A 20945-nucleotide genomic window follows, 5' to 3' on the forward strand; every position below is an offset into this window, starting at 1 on the left:
TATTTGGTGTTATGTTCAGAATAAAAAACAAATAAAAATTTTGAAAGTTAACGTCCTCTTAAATTCACCAAAAGTTTACCCTATCATTCTTCCTATACATTGACTTCCACTGATTTTCAACAATGCATCCAATAAAAAATGTTTCAGTTCCTGCTTCTGCTTGTCTTTTCCTGTCCCAGACTAAAATCTTTTTCCACACATCCTTTTTTTTTTAAACTCTCTCTCTCTCTGTCTCTCTCTCTCTCTTTTTCTCTCTCTGTCTCTCTATCTCTGTGTGTGTGTCTCTGTCTCTCTGTGTCTCTCTCTGTCTCTCTTTCTATCTCACTCCCTCCTTCCTTCTGTCATCCATCTATCTCTGAAGCCAGATGCTTAGAGAAAAAGAAGCTTCCTTGCTCACGGACCAAGATTCCTCCAGAACTAGGAGTCCTTACATGCTATATCACCTGGGAAGCATCAAGATAACCTATATGTACAACTAGGTATTCTGGGGATTGTAGTCTATCCACATCATCCTGTGTCCACACTATCAAAGGGATTTTAGGTCTTCCCCAATGGGCAGTTTCCATCTCACTCTACTCTGGTCCTGCTCCCTTGAGACCACATGCACCAGAGGCCAAGGAAGCTTCCTGCTTCTTTGTGTCCCCACCTTGATTCATAGGAGGTGGGAAGGGGGAGTGCCAGGAAATTGGGGCTGGAAAGGGAAGGTGGGGTTTCCCTGAACCTAAGTCAAGGGGCAGCATCTTTGAATGATTCTATGGCCCCAGATTGAGCTTCCATATTGCTACAATCCCAGGCTCCTGAAGCCCCTGAAAAAGTAAATTTGAGCAACACAGTAAAGATGGTCCCAGATCTCAAGTCCCTTCCATCAGCCTCATTCTATTTTACTTGCTGCTAACTCTTAAGCTCAGACTAACATCTTTGATCCTCTGTTTAATCAGGGCTGGGGGGAAAAAAAAAAACAACTAAGATGTACATGAAGGGGCAAACCAAGCCCTAGCTCTGGAGCCCAGTTGGCATTTACTCAAGGATTCTGCATCTCATTTTTTATCATCCATAAATGAGAGTGAGGGATAAGATTATCTTCAAGTTTCCTCCTGAATTTTTCAATCCTATGTTCCTAAACTTATGTCAAGGCTTGATTTCCAAGTTCAAAGCCAGGAACCCGGTTATCTGATTCCTATTGTGGAACTGCGTTTATCTTTAAGGGCCTGGATCCTAACTCTGATCCACCATTCTTCTGGGCACCCTCCCCGCCCAGGACCCCATCCCTATGCTCAGTGCTTGTTCCAGTTCCCAAGGTCAGGACACCTGGGTTCCCACTTATCAGCCAGCAAGGCTAACAGGCTCCAAACGGAACCTCAGTGTCCGGGTCCCCCACCCCTCTCGGAGGGTGTGGGGCCTGTGGCCTTTACTGCCTCCCAGCTGAGCTGTTCCTGTCCCATTGTGTGTGGGGGCGGGGGTGGGGCCCAGGGCCTAGCTGCCAACCCCCGGTTCCCCCCACGCCAGTCTCCTCCCCGCCGTCCCCCTCCCTTCTCTGTTTCCTAAGGAAAAGGCCGGTCCTTAGCTCAGAGCTGCCTAGTCTCCAAACGGCCAACATGGGCAATTTGAAGAGTGTGGGTCAGGAGCCCGGACCACCCTGCGGACTGGGGCTGGGACTGGGGCTGGGACTATGCAGCAAACAGAGTGGGAGCCCAGGACCTGAGAATGGGGGTCCAGCCGTGGCGGACGTCAGGTGAGGGCCGTGTGCGATATGGTGTGGGAGGGCTGCAGGAGGGACCACCATCGGGCTGAGGGTGCTGGAAACTTGGGAGTTATCGTGGCAGGGACACAGCCAGGACTCACAGACAAAGGAGACGAATATGCTCATAGAAAGCTAGAAAACGGGTTAGGGAAAGAAGAATAAGGGTTTTATAATATCCAAAGGACGAATATTACACAAAGAGAGTAGTCAGCCCCCGAGGAGAGATTAGGAAGCCATCAGAGAGGGCTCAGCAAGAGTCTAGGGATTTCCAAAATCTGGTGAGGAGAAAGAGGAAAAGTCAGAGAGCCAGGGTAGTAGAGATGGTTAATTGGGGGGAGGGCTTGGTGCACTCCTCTCTTCCACCGTCCCCATCAGCAAACAAGCCTCTGCCCTCCGCCCCAGAAGACACGGGTGACAATTATTTTCTCTAGAGTCCTCCTAAGGAGATCATTCTGGAGTAAGAAACACTGATTTGGCCACAGACTTCCAGACTCAATCTCTAATCTAAGGATCCTTAACCATTTTGTTGCATGATGTTTTTTTTAGCAATCCAATAAAACCTGTAGACCTCATCTCACAGTAACCTTTTTAATTAATTGAAAGAAATGCTCAATTTTAGTTAGTTAGTGAAGTTTAGAATTTAGTGAAAATAGAGATAATTTTTTTTCTGATCTAAATTCAGACTCACTTGTAATTCATCCTCAGACCCCAGATTAAGAACCCCTACTCTAGTCTTATCTATATTAGCAGCTCCTAGTTTCATCCTAAGAAATAAATCAGTGCTAGTAAGAGGTGGGAGAGGGAAAAAGATTTGATTGGGGGGGCTGCCAAGAGAAGGCACCCAGGGGACAGCATATATACCCAAGGAGAAGGACGTTGGACTTTTAGGCAAAAATGGGGAGTTTGAAATCAAAGAAGCAATGGGACTGAGACACAGGAGTACAGGTCATCTCTGGTCCAAAGAAGCAGCCCAGAGCTGCCTGGGCCCCCTCCCTTCCTCCCCCACAGTGGCAGCTCTGGGAGGAAATGATAACGCTCCTGAGGCTTCCCTTCACACGATCTCCAGTCCTAAACCAGCCCCTAGCAGCCCCTGATGAGGAAGGGGTCCAAGCAGGAATCTGGGAAATCTGGGCAGAAAAATGCTGGCTGAAGATATCATAAGGACCTCTGTCCAATCCCATCCCCCTGAGGTTTTGGTTACATCCCTGAGCACCAAAGCTAGTTCTTAGCAATAAGTAATAGGATCTTAGGGAACAGGACCCTACAGAGGGTATTGTGGGTAAAACAAAACTCAAGTTTTCAGCCTCAGGCCTGTCCAAGACTTGACCCTCAATTGAGAGGGTCCTAGACAAAGCAAGAACGAGGATTACTGGTACCTGGGATAAAATTAAGTCAGAGGGAGGCAGGAGGAGACAGTTCTCCCCATTTGGGATGCAATTAAGCAGAGAAAAGGAGAAGTTTTTTACCCAGAAAACTCAGCTTGAGCCCCTGAGGCAAAAACAAAGATTCCTAACTCCAGAGCTGGCAGTTAGGAGTATGGCAAGGGAGGAAGGCAGACATTGAGAAAGAAGCACAATGGAATGGGAACCTTAAGGGTAATGGTACAGGGCTGAGTGATACATTTAGGAGGATTAGTGTCCCAGTCAGTTATCTTCAGTGCCCTGGGGCAAAGTCCTAGTTGCCCCACTCTAATTATAGCTCTGGTCCTAGAGATATATCTTAGGGGAAATTAAGAGAAGTCTAGAACACCCATAATTCTTCAATCCTCAACAGCCCCCCAGTAGCCCGGCCACCGGAGGGGCCCAAATTCTCCAGAATAAAGAACTGGGAAGTAGGAAGTATCACCTACGACACTCTGAGTGCCCAAGCCCAGCAGGTAAGTTTCTTGGAACTTCTCCCTCCTCCTACCTCGATCTTTTCCTCTGGAGAGTAGAAAACCATTTGCCAGAAGGCTTTTGCTCTTTTACAAATCCAACAATTTAGAAAGAATCCTTGGCACTTCCCAACCTTTCTTCCCCCAAATATGACTCAGATCTCCAATCCTAACAGTAATCCCAAACACCCCACTCACCACTCCCTGTCAATACCCTTCAAATTGCAGAAGAGAAAAAAGACTGGATTATGAGTCACGAGATAGGAGGGTTTTAGCTCCAGTTCTGGTGAGTGACTGTCTCAGATTGTCCATCAAAGGGAGACTTTTGTCCCCACCTAACCCATATGGGTCTGTTATAATATTCAATAATTAAATAAATATTAGGTAGACAAGAAGGTGGATGGATAAATAGAGAAAAAGATAGACAAGTAGACAGACAAATGGACAAGTAGATAGAAAGATAGAAGACAAGTAAATAGAAGACAAATAGATAGAAAGATGGACAGATAGACAAGCAGATTGAGAGATAGACAAATACACAGAAAAACAAGTAGACAGACAGGGCATGTGCCAGACATAGTGCTAAGACTATATATGGGAGCAAAAGTTACTGCCCTTTGAGCTTATATTTTAATGGAAGAAGGCAAAAAATGAACGTAAAATAGGAAAGAGAGGATGGGTGTGAAAAGAGAGAGATGGCAGGATGTGGAGAAGACGGCTCTAAAGGCACAATTCTGACCAAGGGAGGGAAAAGTTTACTATCACAGCTGGCAGCCATGAGCACATGCAACATGGTCTGTAAATGGCTGGGAAGAAACAATGGAGAAAATCAAAAGATGTAAAAGGACTTGGGAAAGTACAGGGGATCGGAGCGAGAATGCAAACACCTCAACCTTAGCCTCCGCATGCCCTTACCTTAGCCTTAACTTTGCTCATCCCTCTGATTCTGATGCTGACACCAAGTGCTCCCACTAATCTCCAGAATCCCTCTTAAACCTCACCGATCCACCTCAAAATCTTGAACCTACTCTGCTTTCAACTCCCCTCCCTGCAGAGTCCTGCCACCCCCACCGGCTTTCCGTCCTTAGTCACTGATCACCCTGTTCTCACCCTCAGGATGGGCCCTGTACCCCAAGGCGTTGCCTGGGCTCCCTTGTGTTTCCAAAGCAACTGCAAAGCCGCCCCACGGAGGGGCCCCCGTCCCCCGGCCAGCTACTCATCCAGGCCCGAGATTTCATTAACCAATACTACAGCTCTATCAAGAGGTGAGACCCCCACAGCCCAAACCCATCCCTTTCCTCTCTTCTGAAATCCCTAATACCAACCCCCTTCAAATTCCATCCACTGGAATGACCTCACCACTATATTTTTTAAAAAAGCACAGTGTAATAGAGAAAGAGGAAACAAGTATTAATCAGTGTCTGCTCATTGGGCTGTGATTTATCCACATTATTCCATTTGATCCTCACTGCTCTGAGAGAGATCCAATTATTATTCCCATTTTACAGTTGAAGGGACTGAGGCAAGCAGAATTTAAATGTCCTGCCACCCAAGTGGTCACATTTGAACCCTTCCTTCCCTCCAGGCTAGAACTCTAAAACTACACCTTGCAGCTGCCTTTCTCAAAAGGGATTCAGACTCTCTGAGGTCCCGCCTTTAAAGGCTTTCCTTTACCGGCTGGTGCTGGTGACTTCTGAGGGCCCAGCCAGCTCTAGAGCCCATGAAAGCGGCCCACTAAGATCCCTCAGACCCTGCTCAGACTTCTGCCCATTTCCCACCCACCCCCACCCCTCAGACCCTTCAATCCCTGCAAGCAGCAGGACCTCCCAATCCTAAATCCCCGAGGAACTTTCCCGAGTTCCCCGAGGAGCTATCATGGAACATTCACAAAGCTCCCCCAACTTTGTGAAATCATTCCTTCCCCAGGAGCGGCTCCCCAGCCCATGGACAACGGCTTCGGGAAGTGGAAGCTGAAGTGGCGGCCACAGGCACCTACCAGCTCCGGGAGAGTGAGCTTGTATTTGGGGCTAAGCAGGCCTGGAGAAATGCCCCTCGGTGTGTGGGCAGGATACAGTGGGGAAAGCTGCAGGTAAGGTGTGAAGAATGGAGGAACAGGCCATGCATCCAAGGGAAAAAGACTAAAGGGGAGCAGTGGGGTTGGAAAAAAGATCCATTCTTTGGCTTGCTGGAAAGTGCTCAATGGGAATTACTGGAGGAGCTGTCCCCAAGATCTCATCTCCTATGGCCCGCAGCCCATTAGTCAACATTCTTAATTTTGTCCCGGTGGAAGGGCTGGAACACTTAACAACTAAGATAAACAGACTCTAAGCCCTACAAGTGCCCTTACAAGGCAATATTCAATACATTTGTGAAATGTTTGTTCTGTGAAAAGCACCAGGAGAAACACTGAATGAAGAACATGATGGAGGGAAGAGAGAGAGCTCTCTCTTTCCCTCACTGGCCCGGTAACCAGTTCCTGGCCCTCAGGTGTCTCACCTGTAGAACAAGAGAAGGAGGTTGGATGGGATGATCAATTCCAACTGTAAATCTCTGCTCCTAGAAATAATGTTCCAAGCTGTTCTAACAGAGACTGAGCAGGAAGGACAATCAAGGAGAGGTTGCCTGGAAAAAATTAATAAAGCGAAGGCTTCTGGGATGAGGATCTCCTCTTTCTTTCTCTGCCTACCAAAGGGGGCATGGAGGTCAGCGTACTCTCAGGAGAGGGTGACGGCCTTCACACCCAAAGGGAACAAAAATAATAAGAAAAACATTTAGCATTTATACTGCCCATAAGTCTTACAAAGTGCTCTGTATATGTTATCCTAATTATCTTCATGACCCTGGGAGGCAGGGGTTTTGATTACCCCTGTTTTATAGATGAGAAAAGCTTACTTTCCCAGGGACACCCAGGTAGAGGAAAGATTATGAATTCAGTGCCCCGATCCCAAGTCGAACACTCTCTACTGTGCTTCCTAGCTGGATCATGCTTCAGGCTCCCCATCAGTAGGGCCTATACCTGCCTTTGAGGAGTTTACAATCCAATTGGAAAGAGTGTTAGAAAGGAGAGGGATCACTAATGATGACAAACTGCTCCTTCTCAACTACAAGGATAACAAATTAGGAAAAGGACATAGGAGCCTTTGGGAAAGTAGACAGGGAAAATGTGCCTTATTCAGCTCATGGTGGGGGAATTAAGGCCTATTACTCATGAGACATTAGTGTTGAGAGGTAGCTGTGATATAACAAAGGACATTATTTTTAAGTCCTGGCTCTGACATTTACTTTTTGTAAATAATCTTGGATAAAAAACAAATTTAAACTTTCTGAACCTCTGGTTCTTCATTTATGAGTCCTTATACTGCCTACTTTAAAGAGTTGTTATGAAAATCAAGTGAGCTAAGAAAGCTGATATTTTTACAATAATATAAGACTTACAAAATACTTTCCTTATGGCAGTCCTCTGAGATACATAGTGAAGATGTCATTACCCCCATTTTGCTAAATAGGAACTGAGGCTGAATACCAGAGAATTTCTGGGACTTCTCCATTTACACAGCTGCAATGAGGGAGGATTTGGACTAAAACATTAGCCTGGGTCTTCTGATTCTGAGTCCATTTCTCTTGCTTCCAACCCCTAAGAAAACCATAAAATATCATATATAAATATAAGCCATCATTGTTTTAGTCATGTGTTCCAACCATCTGACGCTATCCTTCCACTGCAGGTGTTTGATGCCCGAGATTGCAGCTCTGCTCAGGAGATGTTCACCTATATCTGCAATCACATCAAATATGCTACCAACAAAGGCAACCTTCGGTGAGTGGCAGGCTATGGGGCCCCTTTCCCCAACCCTGTTTTGCTAAGAACTGCCCTACCGCCTACTCACACCCTTCCCAGCCAAAGATTTGGTATTCTCACTCACTCCAACTCCAGTGCCCATCAGACCCTCTCCCCTCAATCACCCGCTCTATTCTGGGACCCCTCTTAGCCCATTCTGGAACTCTTCCCACACCAGAGCCTTAACTAGCCTAGGACCACTGGGGCTTTGTCCTGGGGTGCTTTGACATAGATAACCGCTATCCCTGGGTCTCCCCAAACCACCACAAAGTGTGATTGTCCCTCTGAGACCACTTCCAGAATCCTCTTGCCATGGTGTACTTCTCCCTTTAGCCTCTGTGGGAGCAGAGTGTACCTGTGGTCAGACTGGACTTAGGGTCATTACCATGTCTCATCCCACCCCCAGTTAAATTTGGTTTGGGGTAAAAAGAATTCCAAGTTACAATGCCATCTCCTACGACACCCAAGGACCTTCCCTTCCTCAGTCTATTCCCTTCAGAGACACCCCCCCCCCGCCATTATCAGCCCCAGGTGTTCCTCAAGGCCCTTCAACAGGTTTGTATAGGACCACCGTAAGTATGGAGCATCTATGGGAAGGTCTCGTGTCACCTTGTTCCCCAGCTCAGCCATCACAGTGTTCCCACAGCGCTCCCAAGGCAAGGGGGACTTCCGTATCTGGAACAGCCAGCTGATCCGATACGCGGGCTACCGGCAGCAAGATGGCTCTGTCTTGGGGGACCCTGCCAACGTGGAGATCACTGAGGTGGGTGATGGAGCCAGAGACCTGGCTAACATGAGACGGAAAAGGGGAGGGTGACTGCCATGGAGATAAGGGCTGGGGGACCCCTGCTATGGAGACCATGGAGGGAGGAGATGAGGTGCTTGTTCAACATGGGGATCACGGGGCTACAGAAGATAAGGAGTCGTAGGGATCACTGATGTGATAGAAATAGGGTGGTCGTATCATCAAGGTAGGAAACGGGGGACAGTCCTGGTGGGGACCACCGAGGTAAGATGCTTGGTCCTAAGGAAGATCAGTATGGTGGGAAGGTTGCATAGGGGACCACTGACATGAGAGAAAAGGGCTCCTGGCCAATGTGAAGGTTGCTAAAGTGGGCAACGCAGGATGGCTGACGCTGCAATCTGACATAAGGGTCACTACCTGGGATCTCTCCCCTCAGCTCTGCATCCAGCATGGCTGGACCCCCAAGAACGGGCGCTTTGATGTGCTGCCGCTGCTGCTCCAGGCCTCTGATGAGCCGCCTGAACTCTTCCCTCTGCCTCCTGAACTTGTGCTCGAGGTGCCGTTGCAACATCCCACGTGAGTGGTGGTGGGGAAGAGGGGGCAGTGGCCGGGTGTGGTGGTCTGGGCTGGAGGGGCCCCTTCCCAGATGCACTCCCTGAGCAGGACATTGTCCTGGGCCAATGGATAGGGACACGAGGAAGCACAGGGCAGGGTCCCCGACCTCCTGGGATTAATGGCGCAGCAGAGGGAATAAGGCGAGTCTGCAAATAACTGTAATACAAAGTAGGGTCATGGAAATTCAATAGAGAATAAGGCTCAGGAAGGAAAGACAATGAGTTCTGGTTTGGATACGCCGAGTCTGGAGTAAACCCAGAGGTCCAGAATGCATGACTGCAGTTCAGCTGAGAGACTGGACCTAGATCAGGGAATTGTAGACAGAGCCATCAAACACGCAAGGATTGATGAGATCAGCAAATGAGATATCACAGAATTGGGGAGGAAAAGGTCCAGAATGAGCCTCAGGGAAACACCCAAGGGAGGCAGAACATAGATGAAGAACCGGCAAAGAAGATGGAGGAGAAGTCAGATAGGAGAGAACTGAGATAGTGCCTCAAAAACCTAGTGAGGAGAGTGTCCAAGAGGACATGGCCCAAAGGCTGCAGGGAGAGCAGGGACTAGGGCTGGGAGAAGCTCATTCGATTTTGCACGGCATGGAGGTGGCCTTGTTTTTCCAAAAGCTAGGCTAGTGGAGCACAAATTCTACTAGGTCTTCCAAAGCTGGGAAGACTTCCTACACGGTCCCAAAATAGAAAGCGAAGAGCTGTGTCAAGAGGTTTGTCACAGGAGACAGCCAGGTAAGGAACAGACACACCTGATAGCTGTGTACTACCCTACTGGGCCCTGCAAAGCATTCACCTAGTGCCTTAGAAGATGCTTTCCTCACCAAGGCGTTCAATAAACGCTTGTTGACCTGACTGTGGATGGATGAAAGTTCTAGGACGGAAATGAGATTTAAGCCTCAAAAGAAGGGATGATTTAGGCCAGCGGAGACTGGGATATGGGGAGGAACGCCCCTCAGAGCTGGCACTCCGACTCCTCAGCCATGTGCCCATGTCGTTCTCTTCCGCCTGGGTCCCACCCCCCCGCAGGCTGGAGTGGTTTGAGTCCTTGGGCCTTCGCTGGTACGCCCTCCCGGCTGTGTCCAACATGCTGCTGGAGATCGGGGGGCTGGAGTTCCCCGCAGTGCCCTTCAGCGGCTGGTACATGAGCAGTGAGATTGGGATGCGCAACCTGTGTGACCCCCACCGCTACAACATCCTAGAGGTGAGAGCCTGGAGGGCCAGCCACAGCCCCGGGGCATCACAGTGACCCCAATGAGGAGGAAGGCTAGGAAGGGGGGCCCAGCCCCCGGACCTCCTCACGCTTACTTGGCGTTTCTGTCCAGAAGCAAGGAAGGAGTTCAGAACTGGAAGAAAAGTGGGGACCAGATTGTGGAGGGGGAAAGAGGATCAAAGTAATCTCCCCTTCCTATGCTTCCTTTACAGAGAAAAAGCCAAGCCAACCTCAAACCTTCCCAGGCTGCCCCTTAGCTAGATAGCACCCTGATGGGTGCTGCCATTTTCCTTTTGAAGGGATTTGACAAAATGACCCCTAAGGAGCCCAGATAGCTGAGAATTCTGGGGGGTATCTGTAGGGTCTCCCCCATTAAGAGCGCAAGGTCCTAGAGACTGAGGCAGACTGTCTTCCTGCCCTGCCCCCTACCAAACTCTCCTGTTCACCCCTGCTCCCAGGACGTGGCCGTCTGCATGGACCTGGACACAAGGACAACCTCATCTCTGTGGAAGGACAAGGCAGCAGTGGAGATCAACCTGGCCGTGCTGCACAGCTACCAAGTAGGGAGCGGAAGGGACTGGGGACGGAAGGGTGGGCGTGGGAGGGGCTGAGCCAGGGTGCTCAGGGCCTCCTGGGTGGTGTAGCCACAGTGCTATGAGGGGCACAGGGGGGCGAGGAGCAAGGAACTAGGGGCCGAGGAGCAAGGAACTGGGGGGCCGAAAAGCAAGGAACTGGGAGGCCAAGGCGCAAGGAACTGGGGGGCCGAGGAGCAAGGAATTGGGGGGCTGAGGAGCAAGGAACTGGGGGGCCGAAAAGCAAGGAACTGGGAGGCCAAGGCGCAAGGAACTGGGGGGCCGAGGAGCAAGGAACTGGGGGCCAAGGAGAACTGTGGCCATCATGTCCTAGTGCATCCTGGGAGCAGCCGTCCAAAGCTCAGTGCTGAGCACCTACATCATCTGCAAGTTAGAGCTCCCAGAGCCCACTGCTCTGCAGACACTCAGCTCTATGAGGGCCCAATGCCTGCTGGTTAGGGTTGGATGGAGTTCATTCCAGGCAGCACATGACAGTTCACATTGATCTTGGGTGTCGTTTACGTGGCACTTTGAGATTTCTAAAATACTGTTCAAATGGTACCTTACTTGAGCCTCATGATAACCTTGTGGGAAGGTGCTATTATTATTCCCATTTTACAGATGAGGAAACTAAGGGTAGGAGAGGTTGAGTCACAGGTTACTGTGTCTGAAATAGGATTTAAGCTCAGGCCCTCCCATTTCCAAGTCCAATGCTGTATTATTCACCTACTTTGGCACTTTGCTCTCCGGGAGGACACATGCTAAATGACAGGCGCAGAGGCTGCATGAGGCTATCCTGGGGGTCACCTTGTTGGTGGTTACACTGCAGTAAGGGATGTGGGGAGCAGAGACAGAGATGACAGAGACTGCCAGTCCGGTTGGGCCCCCGCCACATGCTCCTGCCTCAGGGTGAATGCGAGGCCCTTCCTTCCCCCGCAGCTGGCCAAAGTGACCATCGTGGATCACCACGCGGCCACGGCCTCCTTCATGAAGCACCTGGAGAACGAGCAGCGGGCGCGGGGCGGCTGCCCTGCAGACTGGGTCTGGATTGTCCCACCAATCTCCGGCAGCCTCACCCCCGTCTTTCACCAGGAAATGGTCAACTACTTCCTGTCGCCTGCGTTCCACTACCAGGTGCCTATGTCTTCCCCCCGACCCCCTGTATCAGAGTCCCCACTCATGTGGGTCACCTGCATTGACCTTTGATACTTCTGCTCTAGCCTGATCCATGGAAGGGGACAGCAACAAAAGGAACTGGAATCACCCGGAAAAAAACATTTAAGGAAGTGGCCAAGTAAGCAATCCCTGACCTCCTTCCTCAGGCCTCAGATGCCACTAGGCAAACCCATACCCAGCTCTCCTAATGATCCCTTCCCCCAAGCCCCCTGCCCACCCCCATGCTCCCCAGCTCTGGGGCCTCCCTCCCATCCCACAGCGGCCCCTCCAACCCGGGCCCCCTGTTCTGTGACATCTCTCCCTCCCTTCATCACCATGCTTCCGAGGACTCTGCTCACTCCTCTTCCAATTCCTTCCCCCCCCCACCCCCCGCCATCAGCGCAGTGAAGATCTCGGCTTCCCTGATGGGCACAGTGATGGCCAAGCGGGTGAAGGCGACGATTCTGTACGGCTCAGAAACTGGCCGTGCCCAAAGCTACGCTCAGCAGCTGGGGAGGCTGTTCCGGAAGGCCTTCGATCCCCGGGTACCAAGTGGGGATGCAGGATAGAAGAGAGGCAACCTAGAGCAGGGGAGGGAGGCTGGGCAGAGTGAGGACAGGTGTCAAGGGGAATGCACTCAGGAGGCCGACTAGCCAGGACTGGGGTGGGCAGGGGTGGAGGGAGCTGAAGGGGGAGGAAGACTGCGTGAGTCCAGGCAAAGTCAAACCCCACGGGCATCGGTACAGTCCCGAAGTCTTGGAAGTCAGGGAGGAAATACTCAAACATAGCTCAGGTCAATATTCAGGAGGCAGAAGAGATCAAGATAGGAAGAGGTGGGAGAAGGGGAGCAGCGGGGATTCTGGCGTAGGAAGATACCTCTCCCGTAACACACACCCCTTTCCCCACCCTCACAGGTCCTCTGCATGGATGAGTATGACGTAGTGTCCCTGGAGCATGAGACCCTGGTCCTGGTGGTAACTAGCACATTCGGGAATGGAGACCCTCCAGAAAATGGAGAGGTGAGGAACAAAAGCAAGAGGGCCCTTAGGGGAATGGAGGAGGATAGGGTACTCAGGACTGGCCAGCTCACTGGAAATGAACGTCCAAGAAAAAGATAAGAATATTGTGGTAGTTTCCTTACACGTATACATCATTTGGGAGAGAGAGAGAGAGGGAGGGAGAGAGAGACAGACAGACAGAGAGAGAAAGAGAGACAGAGAGAAAGAGAGACAGAGACAGAGTCAGAGACAGAGAGAGACAGAGAGACAGACACAGAGAGAGACAGACAGAGAGAAGGAGGGAGGGGGACAGAGAGACACAGAGAGAGAGAGGGAGGGAGGGAGAGAAAGAACTGATTCTCATTATGATTTTACCATGACTTAAAAGAAATTAATGCTTCAGATCAAAACCTAGGGAAGCTTTGAAATTCATCGCTGGTATCCTACTTGCCCTCTAATAGCTATGTTTTAAGATAATTAATGTACCACATTTGGGGAGTAGAGACCTAGATTTACTTCAAGCACAGATAACCAAGGAAATCAAAGACATGGATATCTCATGCTTGTTTGGAAAAGAAAAAACTGTTTATTGAATAAGACATACATTACATGCTACTTCCTACCATGAAATATCCCTGTGGTTTAAATATTTTTTTAAAAGATGCCCAAGTACCAATTTGGATTATTTGATACTAACTTAATTGTTATCAATTCTTTCTCTAGCATCCTGCAATCCACAGGACTTTCCCCTCCCCAGTCATTTCCATTTCTTCTGACTCCTAGATCCTGTGGCCACTGACTAAAAGGCTGGTGTTCCAGCCAGTTCATTGGCATATGTCTCCTATTTATTCTATGCAACAGATAATCTTAACATACTCAAGTGTCAAGTTGATACTTATTAGCCTCTTCTTATACAAGTTACCACTTCTCCAAACCTCAGTTTCCTTATTTGTACAATAAGGATAATAACACTTGTGCTACTTACTTTGTGGGGCTACGAGAAAAGTGTTTTGTAAGCTGTGAAGCGCCTATAAATGTGGCTCGTCACCACCGTTATTATTTGTTAAATTCTGAGTACAAGTCATCCTCACCAGCTAATTCTGTATCTGCTCTCAGCTCTCTCCTTTTTCCGTCCTTTCAACTGCTTTTCAAAGCAATACCGGGTCATGTGCTGTTTCTCATTTGGAACTTCTTCCTTTACCAGAGGATGACTGAATACAACCTTTGAAAAGGACCAGATCTTTATTCCTTCTGCATAATTTTAAACAGAACAAAAACATAGCTTTTAAAGTTCAATGATTGTCTTCCTATCCCCAGAGATTTGCAGCCGCCCTGATGGAAATGTCTGGCCCCTACAACAGCTCTCCCAGACCAGAGCAGCACAAGTGAGAACCCCCCAGGGGTGTATGGGAGGAAAGGGGGGCCTCCATCTCCCTCTCTTCTGTGTCGGTTTCCTGTTGTTCATTTGATGGCGTGCTACTTACTGGAAATGAGCCATCGGCTCTGGAAAGCAGACCAAGATGGCCCCAACCCATGGGAAGCCCAACCCATTCCAGTCCCAAGCGTAAAGGCCCTGGGAGATCAGGTCAATGCAGAGACCACCTTCAAAGAGCGGAAAGGGGGTGCTCTGGGGCCAAGCCCACTAGGGGCCAGAGCTCTCTGCCCCGGGCCTGCCCTTCCGAGGGCTCAGGCAGGCAGGCGGGGGCTCCCCGGGTCTCTTCCTCTGCGCATGTTCTGTGTCTGTCACCCTTCTCTGTGTCTGTCACCCTCCGGCTGGGTCTCTGGGCTCAGGCTGTGTCACCCATCGGGCTGTCAGGCCCTCTGTGACGTCTTCCCCTCTTGGGCTGCCTTTTCCAGAAGCTACAAGATTCGCTTCAACAGCGTCTCCTGCTCAGACACGCTGGTGTCCTCGTGGCGGCGGAAGAGGAAGGAATCCAGTAACACCGACAGTGCGGGAGCCTTAGGGACCCTGAGGTCAGAGAGCTGGGGGCCCTTTTCCGTGGGAGTGTCTGAAGTGGGTTGGACCTGCTGCGATCCTCAGGACCACAGACAGGGCTTCCCGGGAGGGAGGGACCTTTGACACCCCGGTCCTTCCAGGTTCTGTGTGTTTGGGCTCGGCTCCCGTGCCTACCCCCACTTCTGTGCTTTTGCCCGGGCTGTGGATACCCGTCTGGAAGAGCTGGGGGGAGAGAGGCTACTGCAGCTGGGCCAGGGGGACGAGTTATGTGGCCAGGAAGAGGCTTTCCAGGGCTGGGCCCAAGCTGCATTCCAGGTGAGCCCCCCCAAACTGATCCAAATCTGAACTAACCCCCTGACAACCACGGGCCATGGACGGCCCTGTCTAACCCTGTCTGCCCCACTCCACACTCGGCCCATCTTACCTCCTTTACAAATTACTGTGTTCCTGCCCCTGTGTTATGGGAGCCAGAGAAGACAAGGGCTCTGTGCTCTAGGATCTTACGTTAAAATTCACCAGTAAAGGGAGGAGAACTGAAGAAACAGATAAAAGCCAGAAAATCCAAAACAATTCCAGCCCCCAAAGCCGAGCCCCAAGATGCATCCTAGAAGAGCCGGACCCTAAGCTCTCAGCCACTCCCTTCTTTTCCACAGCCTTTTTTCCTAAAGGAAGTCTTTAGAGACTTCCTACTTCAAGAAGGGGTCGGGGCCATGAGATGAATGCGAAATTCCAACAAATATAATTCTTCCCCTCCACCATCCCTCCTTCTTCTCCAGGAGCTCCCTTTCTGAGCCACAGAGCCTTAGTTCAGGAGGAGAGCTTCTCCCCGAACTCCCCCCCTCTCTTTCTCTGTCCAACAAGGCCTCCTGTGAGACCTTCTGTGTGGGGGACGATGCCAAAGCTGCTGCCCGGGACATATTCAGCCCCAAGAGAAGTTGGAAACGCCAAAGATACCGCCTGAGTGCCCAGCCAGAGGGGCTCCAGCTGCTGCCGGGTAATGCCCATCCTTCCGTAGGTTCCCTAATCTCTCTTGGCAACATCGCCCCCCTAAGTCTCCCCAATACCCCATGTCCCTGGGCCCTGACTCAAGCCCTGTCTCTCTCTGCCCTCCAGGCCTGATACATGTACACAGGAGGAAGATGTTCCCAGCCACCGTCCTCTCGGTGGAAAACCTACAGAGCAGCAAGTCAACGTAATAGCTAACCCCATCCCACTGTTCCCTTCCCCCTCTTTTCTAACCCTCTAGATTTCCTCCCATGTTCCTCCAGGAATCCTCCAAGCAGCCCCACCACTCAAAAGCATTCCTCTCCCTGCTGCATCCCCCCTCCTACAACTGCCCCCCATCACGCTCTCCTCTTTCCCCCATCAGTCGGGCCACAATCCTGGTTCGTCTGGCCACAGGGGGGCAGGAGGGCCTGCAGTATCAGCCTGGCGACCACATTGGGATCTGCCCCCCCAACCGGCCTGGCCTGGTGGAGGCCCTGTTGAGCCGAGTAGAGGATCCACCCCTGCCCAGTGAGCCTATTGCTGTGGAGCAGCTGGAGAAGGGGAGCCCAGGTAAGGAGTCCCCTCTTGAAGTATTCCTAGAGACACGTCATGTAGCAAACCCCACCATGTGGCCAGGTGCCCAGGTAGATGGTTCCCACCTCCTTCATCCAGCATCCTCTGGCCGTTCCAGGGGTACAGCTGAAAACTTGCTGCTACCCTTCTCTGACCAGTGTAAGTAAGCCATTCTCTTAATCACATGCAAAAGCACAAGAGGGAAGTTACAGAGCCTGAGCTTGAGGAAAGTGTCCAGGATGAGGGAAGGGGAAAGGGGAAAGAAGGTCCGGGGGCCTTGCCCACAGTATGGACAATGTTTGGATGATTGTGCTGAATTGGGCACCAAACCAAGCAAATGTAGTCTGACTTCAGGCGTCCTGAACAGTGTAACTTCTAGAATTAAAGGGATTTCTTTCCCAAAAATTGTCTTGAGGGATGCCTCCCACCCCACCCCCCTCCAAAAAAAGGCAACCCAAGTTTAGTAGTCTGAGGTGGCTGTCCTTTCCTGGAGCCTTCTGCCAAAGGGTCTTGTGGTCTAGTTCCCAAGGCCCCGGCCACCAACTGCCACCTACATTGGGTACCATGGTCAGTTATGGAAAACAAGGTCAGGGAAGAAAGAATCAGAAAAACATTGCCTGTGGACACTACTAGGAACTGAGTATTTCACTGAAGATGTCACATATGTCACAGGACCCTTGAGGCAGAGACCCCTCTCCCTGTCCCTGGTAAAGGTGACTGAGACCTTTAGTATACTGGAAAAAGATAAGGATTTGGAATCAAGAGTAGACAAATTCAAATCCACCCTTCATGTTTATGCCATAATGGGCAAGTTATCTAACTTTCAGGGGCTTGCTTTTCTAATCAATAAAATGGGAATAATAATGCCTCCTTCAGAGGGTCAGTGGGAGAATCAAATAAGATATGGAATGGACTTTGTAAATTGGAGTACTGTAGAAATGTATCACGGTGGTCCAAAAAGCTTCTTCCATTTGTGCTCCCTGTCCCTTCACTGAATATCAAACCTGGGGCTACTTGATTCAAGAGCCAACTTTCTATTACTCCATGATGATTCTCAAGTCTAAATTTCCATCTTAATGGCCCCTGATTGTTGCTTAGCCCTTCATCCCTGCACCCTAAGGACACTAGAAAAGGCAAGCCAGCTAACATCTGCCTGTGCTCTCCCCAGGCAGCCCACCCCCAGGCTGGGTCCGGGACCCCCGGCTGCCCTCATGCACATTACAGCAGGCCCTCACCTTTTTCCTGGACATCACCTCCCCCCCGGGGCCTCAGCTCCTTCGCCTGCTCAGCACCCTGGCAGAGGAGCCCAGCGAGCAGCAAGAGCTGGAGGCTCTCAGCAAGGTAAGAGGGGGGAAGCCCAGTCATGGAAGGTGGATGGCGGGGGGACGTGTCACCCGGCAGGGCTGAGGCGTTCCCAGTGTGCCGGGCTCCCCAGCCTCTCCATCCATCCCCCACGCAGGATGCTCGGCGCTATGAGGAATGGAAATGGTTCCGCTGCCCCACGCTTCTGGAGGTGCTGGAGCAGTTCCCGTCGGTGGCCCTGCCAGCGCCTCTGCTCCTCACCCAGCTGCCTCTGCTCCAGCCACGGTACTACTCAGTCAGCTCTGCCCCCAGTGCCCACCCCGGGGAGATCCACCTCACAGTGGCTGTGCTGGCCTACAGGACCCAGGGTGAGCCCCCCACAGGGGGAGGGGGAGGGGTGCTGGGGCACACAAGGAGGGACTGGGAAGAGGCACCTGGCGCCTCTGGCCCGGCCCTTTTACCACTTTACCAATACCGTCTTCTCCCCCCAGATGGGCTCGGCCCCCTGCACTATGGGGTCTGCTCCTCGTGGTTAAGTCAGCTCAAGGCTGGAGACGTAGTTCCCTGCTTCATCAGGGGGTAAGACTCACAGGCCCCGTCCAACCCCCTCGTTTTATGGGATTTGGGCTTGGATCTTCTGATTCAAAAAGGGGGAAGAGGGAAGGATGCTGAAGGGAGGAACCGAAGGTTACACACCGGGGAGGAAAGCTGGGGTGGGGGGCTGACCTTTTTGAGCCAGTCCAAGACAAGAACACAGATAGCCCGATTCCCTTCCCCGTGTGTGGCGCCCACTTACCACCCAAAGACGCAGCTCCCGAGAAGCACATTTCTGGAGACAGTCTAAAACCGGGACGGCAAAACATATTGTCTCCTGGAAATGACCATCTCCTCCCTCCCACTGCATTCTGGAAACTCCAGTCTGGGCTGGCTATTTTCCGTGACAGTTTCAGCTAGTGCCCAGGGACGGGCAGCACAAACTTTTATTCTGCCCGGCAGTGAGGAATGCTGTCCCATTCTGCGGCTCCCAGAAATGCGTGTTTGAAAGCGAGGCCTAAGATGACTCCGGCTAGCGCAGTGGATAGAGCGGCAGCTTAGAGACAGGAGGACCGGGGCTCAAGTCCAACCGCACACATTTGATTCTTACAAGTTGTCTGACTCTAGGCAGGTGATAAAAACAAACAAACCTAGGCCAGCTCCCAGAGTAGCAGATGCAAGGCACACCACCCAAGACCGATGGATGAGCTAGTCCAACAACAACAAATACAGATAGTACGGGCTTCGCTGCACCGAACTCTTGAAAAGGGATAACACTAAATCAGGCCCTCAAACTGCGGCCCTCAGACGCGGCAGCTGAGGACGGTCATCCCCTCACCCAGGGCCATGGAGGTTCTCCATTCAAAGGCCCACAGAACAAAGGTTTTGTTGTTACTCTAGTGCGCCCTGCGACAGTCTGAGGGACAGGCCCCCTATTTAAAAGTTCGAGGACCCCTGCACTGCACATTCAGGGGGCCACTGCGAATGGCTCTGAGCCCTGGAACTCAAGCCTTGAGCTAACACGGAACCAGAATGTTTCGGCACTCTCCAAGTCAAGTCAGGTGATCCATGGCTCCATCCATCAGCACACGGGAACTTAGCGGATGGGGAAACGTCAGAAATCACTTGGTGCAACTGGTCTCACAGACTCGCAACCCGGCGTAGGGGCGGCCGGCTCCTCGCTTCCTTGTCCCGCACGGCTCCCCCAGACCCCTTGGCGCTGCGTCCCCGAGGAGGCAGCGGCCGGCCCAAGGCCTGCGTCCTGGCGGCCCCCCCCCCGCCCTGCGGCCGCTGCAGGCTGGCCTGCAAGGGACTCCGGGGGCGGGCAGGGCCCCGCCGGGCCGGGAAGCAGAGATGAGACGCTGCTCTTTCCCTCAGAGCTCCATCCTTCCGGCTGCCGTCCGACCCCAGCGTGCCCTGCATCCTGGTGGGGCCGGGCACGGGCATCGCCCCCTTCCGCGGGTTTTGGCAGGAGCGGCTACACGACCTGGAGCACAAAGGTGGGCCTGTGGGGGCGGGGCTGGGGGCGGGGCTGGGGCGGGGCGGCGAGGACGGAGAGGGGCCCTGGCTAACGCCCGTCACCCCCAGGACTGCGTCCCGCCCCCATGACCCTGGTCTTCGGGTGCCGCTGCTCCCAGCTGGACCACCTGTACCGAGAGGAGGTGCACGAGGCGCAGCGTCGAGGGGTCTTCGGCCGCGTGCTCACAGCCTTTTCCAGGGAGCCCGACAGCCCCAAGGTTGGCCAAGGGGCCGGGGGGAGGGGGCACAGAAAGGGGAAGGAAAGGGAGGGGAGGAAACAAGAAGGGGAGGGGGAGGCGGTGGGGGGCGGGGAGTGGAAGGGAAAGATAAGCGGGAGGGCGGGGGAAGGGCTGGAAACAGCTCCCTCTGCGCCCCCTCCCCCAGACCTACGTGCAGGACGTCCTGCGGGCAGAGCTGGCCCCCGAGGTGCACCGCGTGCTGTGCCTCGAGGGCGGCCACATGTTCGTCTGCGGCGACGTCACTATGGCGACCAGCGTGCTGCAGACGGTGCAGCGGATCCTGGCCACGGAGGGCGGGATGGAGTTGAGCGAGGCCGGAGACGTCATCGGGGTGCTGCGGGTAAGGGGCGGGGCGGGGGCGGGGCGGAGGAGGAGGGATGCGCGGCGGATGCACCGCCGGCCCCGCCCGGCCCGGGCTGAGCGCGCGACCTCCCGCAGGACCAGCAGCGCTACCACGAGGACATCTTCGGGCTGACGCTGCGCACGCAGGAGGTGACGAACCGCATTCGCACGCAGAGCTTCTCCCTGCAGGAGCGGCAGGCGCGGAGCGCCGTGCCCTGGGCTCTGGCCGATCCCACCCCGGAGACCCCGGAGTCCTGAGGGCCCGGAGCCCGCTGGGGCCGCCCGCTCCCATTAAAGTCTCTAGTTTTGATAGCTGCGCCTCGGCTTTACTCCCGAACGCCGGCTTAAGGGGGGCCTGACCTGGAAACGCCGGCTCTGTTGGGGGCGGGGGGGGGGGTCCCGGTGCAGCCCGTGGCGCGGCTGCCTCCCCTCCTTTCCACTCCCAGCCCCAAGGCCCGGCTCTTCCGCTTCCCTGCCACGGACCCGGGTGCTGGTTCTCCACCGCGAGGGGCTGTCCTCAGAGGGCCGTATTCTGTTCCCTTCCGGCTTAGGCTGGCCCACACCTGGAGACCCCGGGCCTCGCCCTCCCTTTCTCCAGGCACATTCTTCTTCTCAGCCCCAGCCTGTCTCCCGAGAAATGCCCACAAGGCGGGAGATAGGCGGGAAGCATTCAGGGCCGCATAAAAGCCCCGGAGCCGGAGCCGCCCCAGCGCCCTGACCCAGCCTTCGCTACCACAA

General features: G+C 52.7%; 2 protein-coding genes across 2 annotated transcripts in view; one reads left to right on the plus strand and one right to left on the minus strand.

Annotated features, from left to right (window-relative positions):
- The window catches only part of KCNH2 (potassium voltage-gated channel subfamily H member 2), a 91679-nt gene extending 72188 nt beyond the window's left edge, over positions 1-19491 (minus strand). The window contains exon 1 of the mRNA XM_031939413.1: positions 18371-19491. Within this exon, the coding sequence (XP_031795273.1) occupies positions 18371-18437 (67 nt within the window). The 5' untranslated portion in view covers positions 18438-19491. The remainder of the gene's footprint in view (positions 1-18370) is intronic.
- NOS3 (nitric oxide synthase 3) lies at positions 1546-20519 on the plus strand. Its single transcript, XM_031939411.1, has 26 exons — positions 1546-1732; positions 3515-3617; positions 4731-4879; positions 5541-5703; positions 7340-7431; positions 8074-8215; positions 8634-8773; positions 9847-10021; positions 10489-10590; positions 11542-11736; positions 11823-11896; positions 12158-12302; positions 12672-12776; positions 14073-14140; positions 14613-14729; positions 14853-15027; positions 15574-15706; positions 15826-15904; positions 16082-16269; positions 17441-17613; positions 17732-17942; positions 18066-18153; positions 19486-19607; positions 19696-19844; positions 20011-20205; positions 20304-20519. The coding sequence occupies exons 1-26, from the start codon at positions 1596-1598 to the stop codon at positions 20463-20465; spliced, it is 3582 nt and encodes a 1193-aa protein (XP_031795271.1). The 5' UTR covers positions 1546-1595; the 3' UTR covers positions 20466-20519.
- The last annotated feature ends 426 nt before the right edge of the window (positions 20520-20945 follow it).

The sequence above is a fragment of the Sarcophilus harrisii genome, chromosome 5 (genome assembly GCF_902635505.1).
Source record: "Sarcophilus harrisii chromosome 5, mSarHar1.11, whole genome shotgun sequence".
NCBI lineage: Eukaryota > Metazoa > Chordata > Mammalia > Dasyuromorphia > Dasyuridae > Sarcophilus > Sarcophilus harrisii.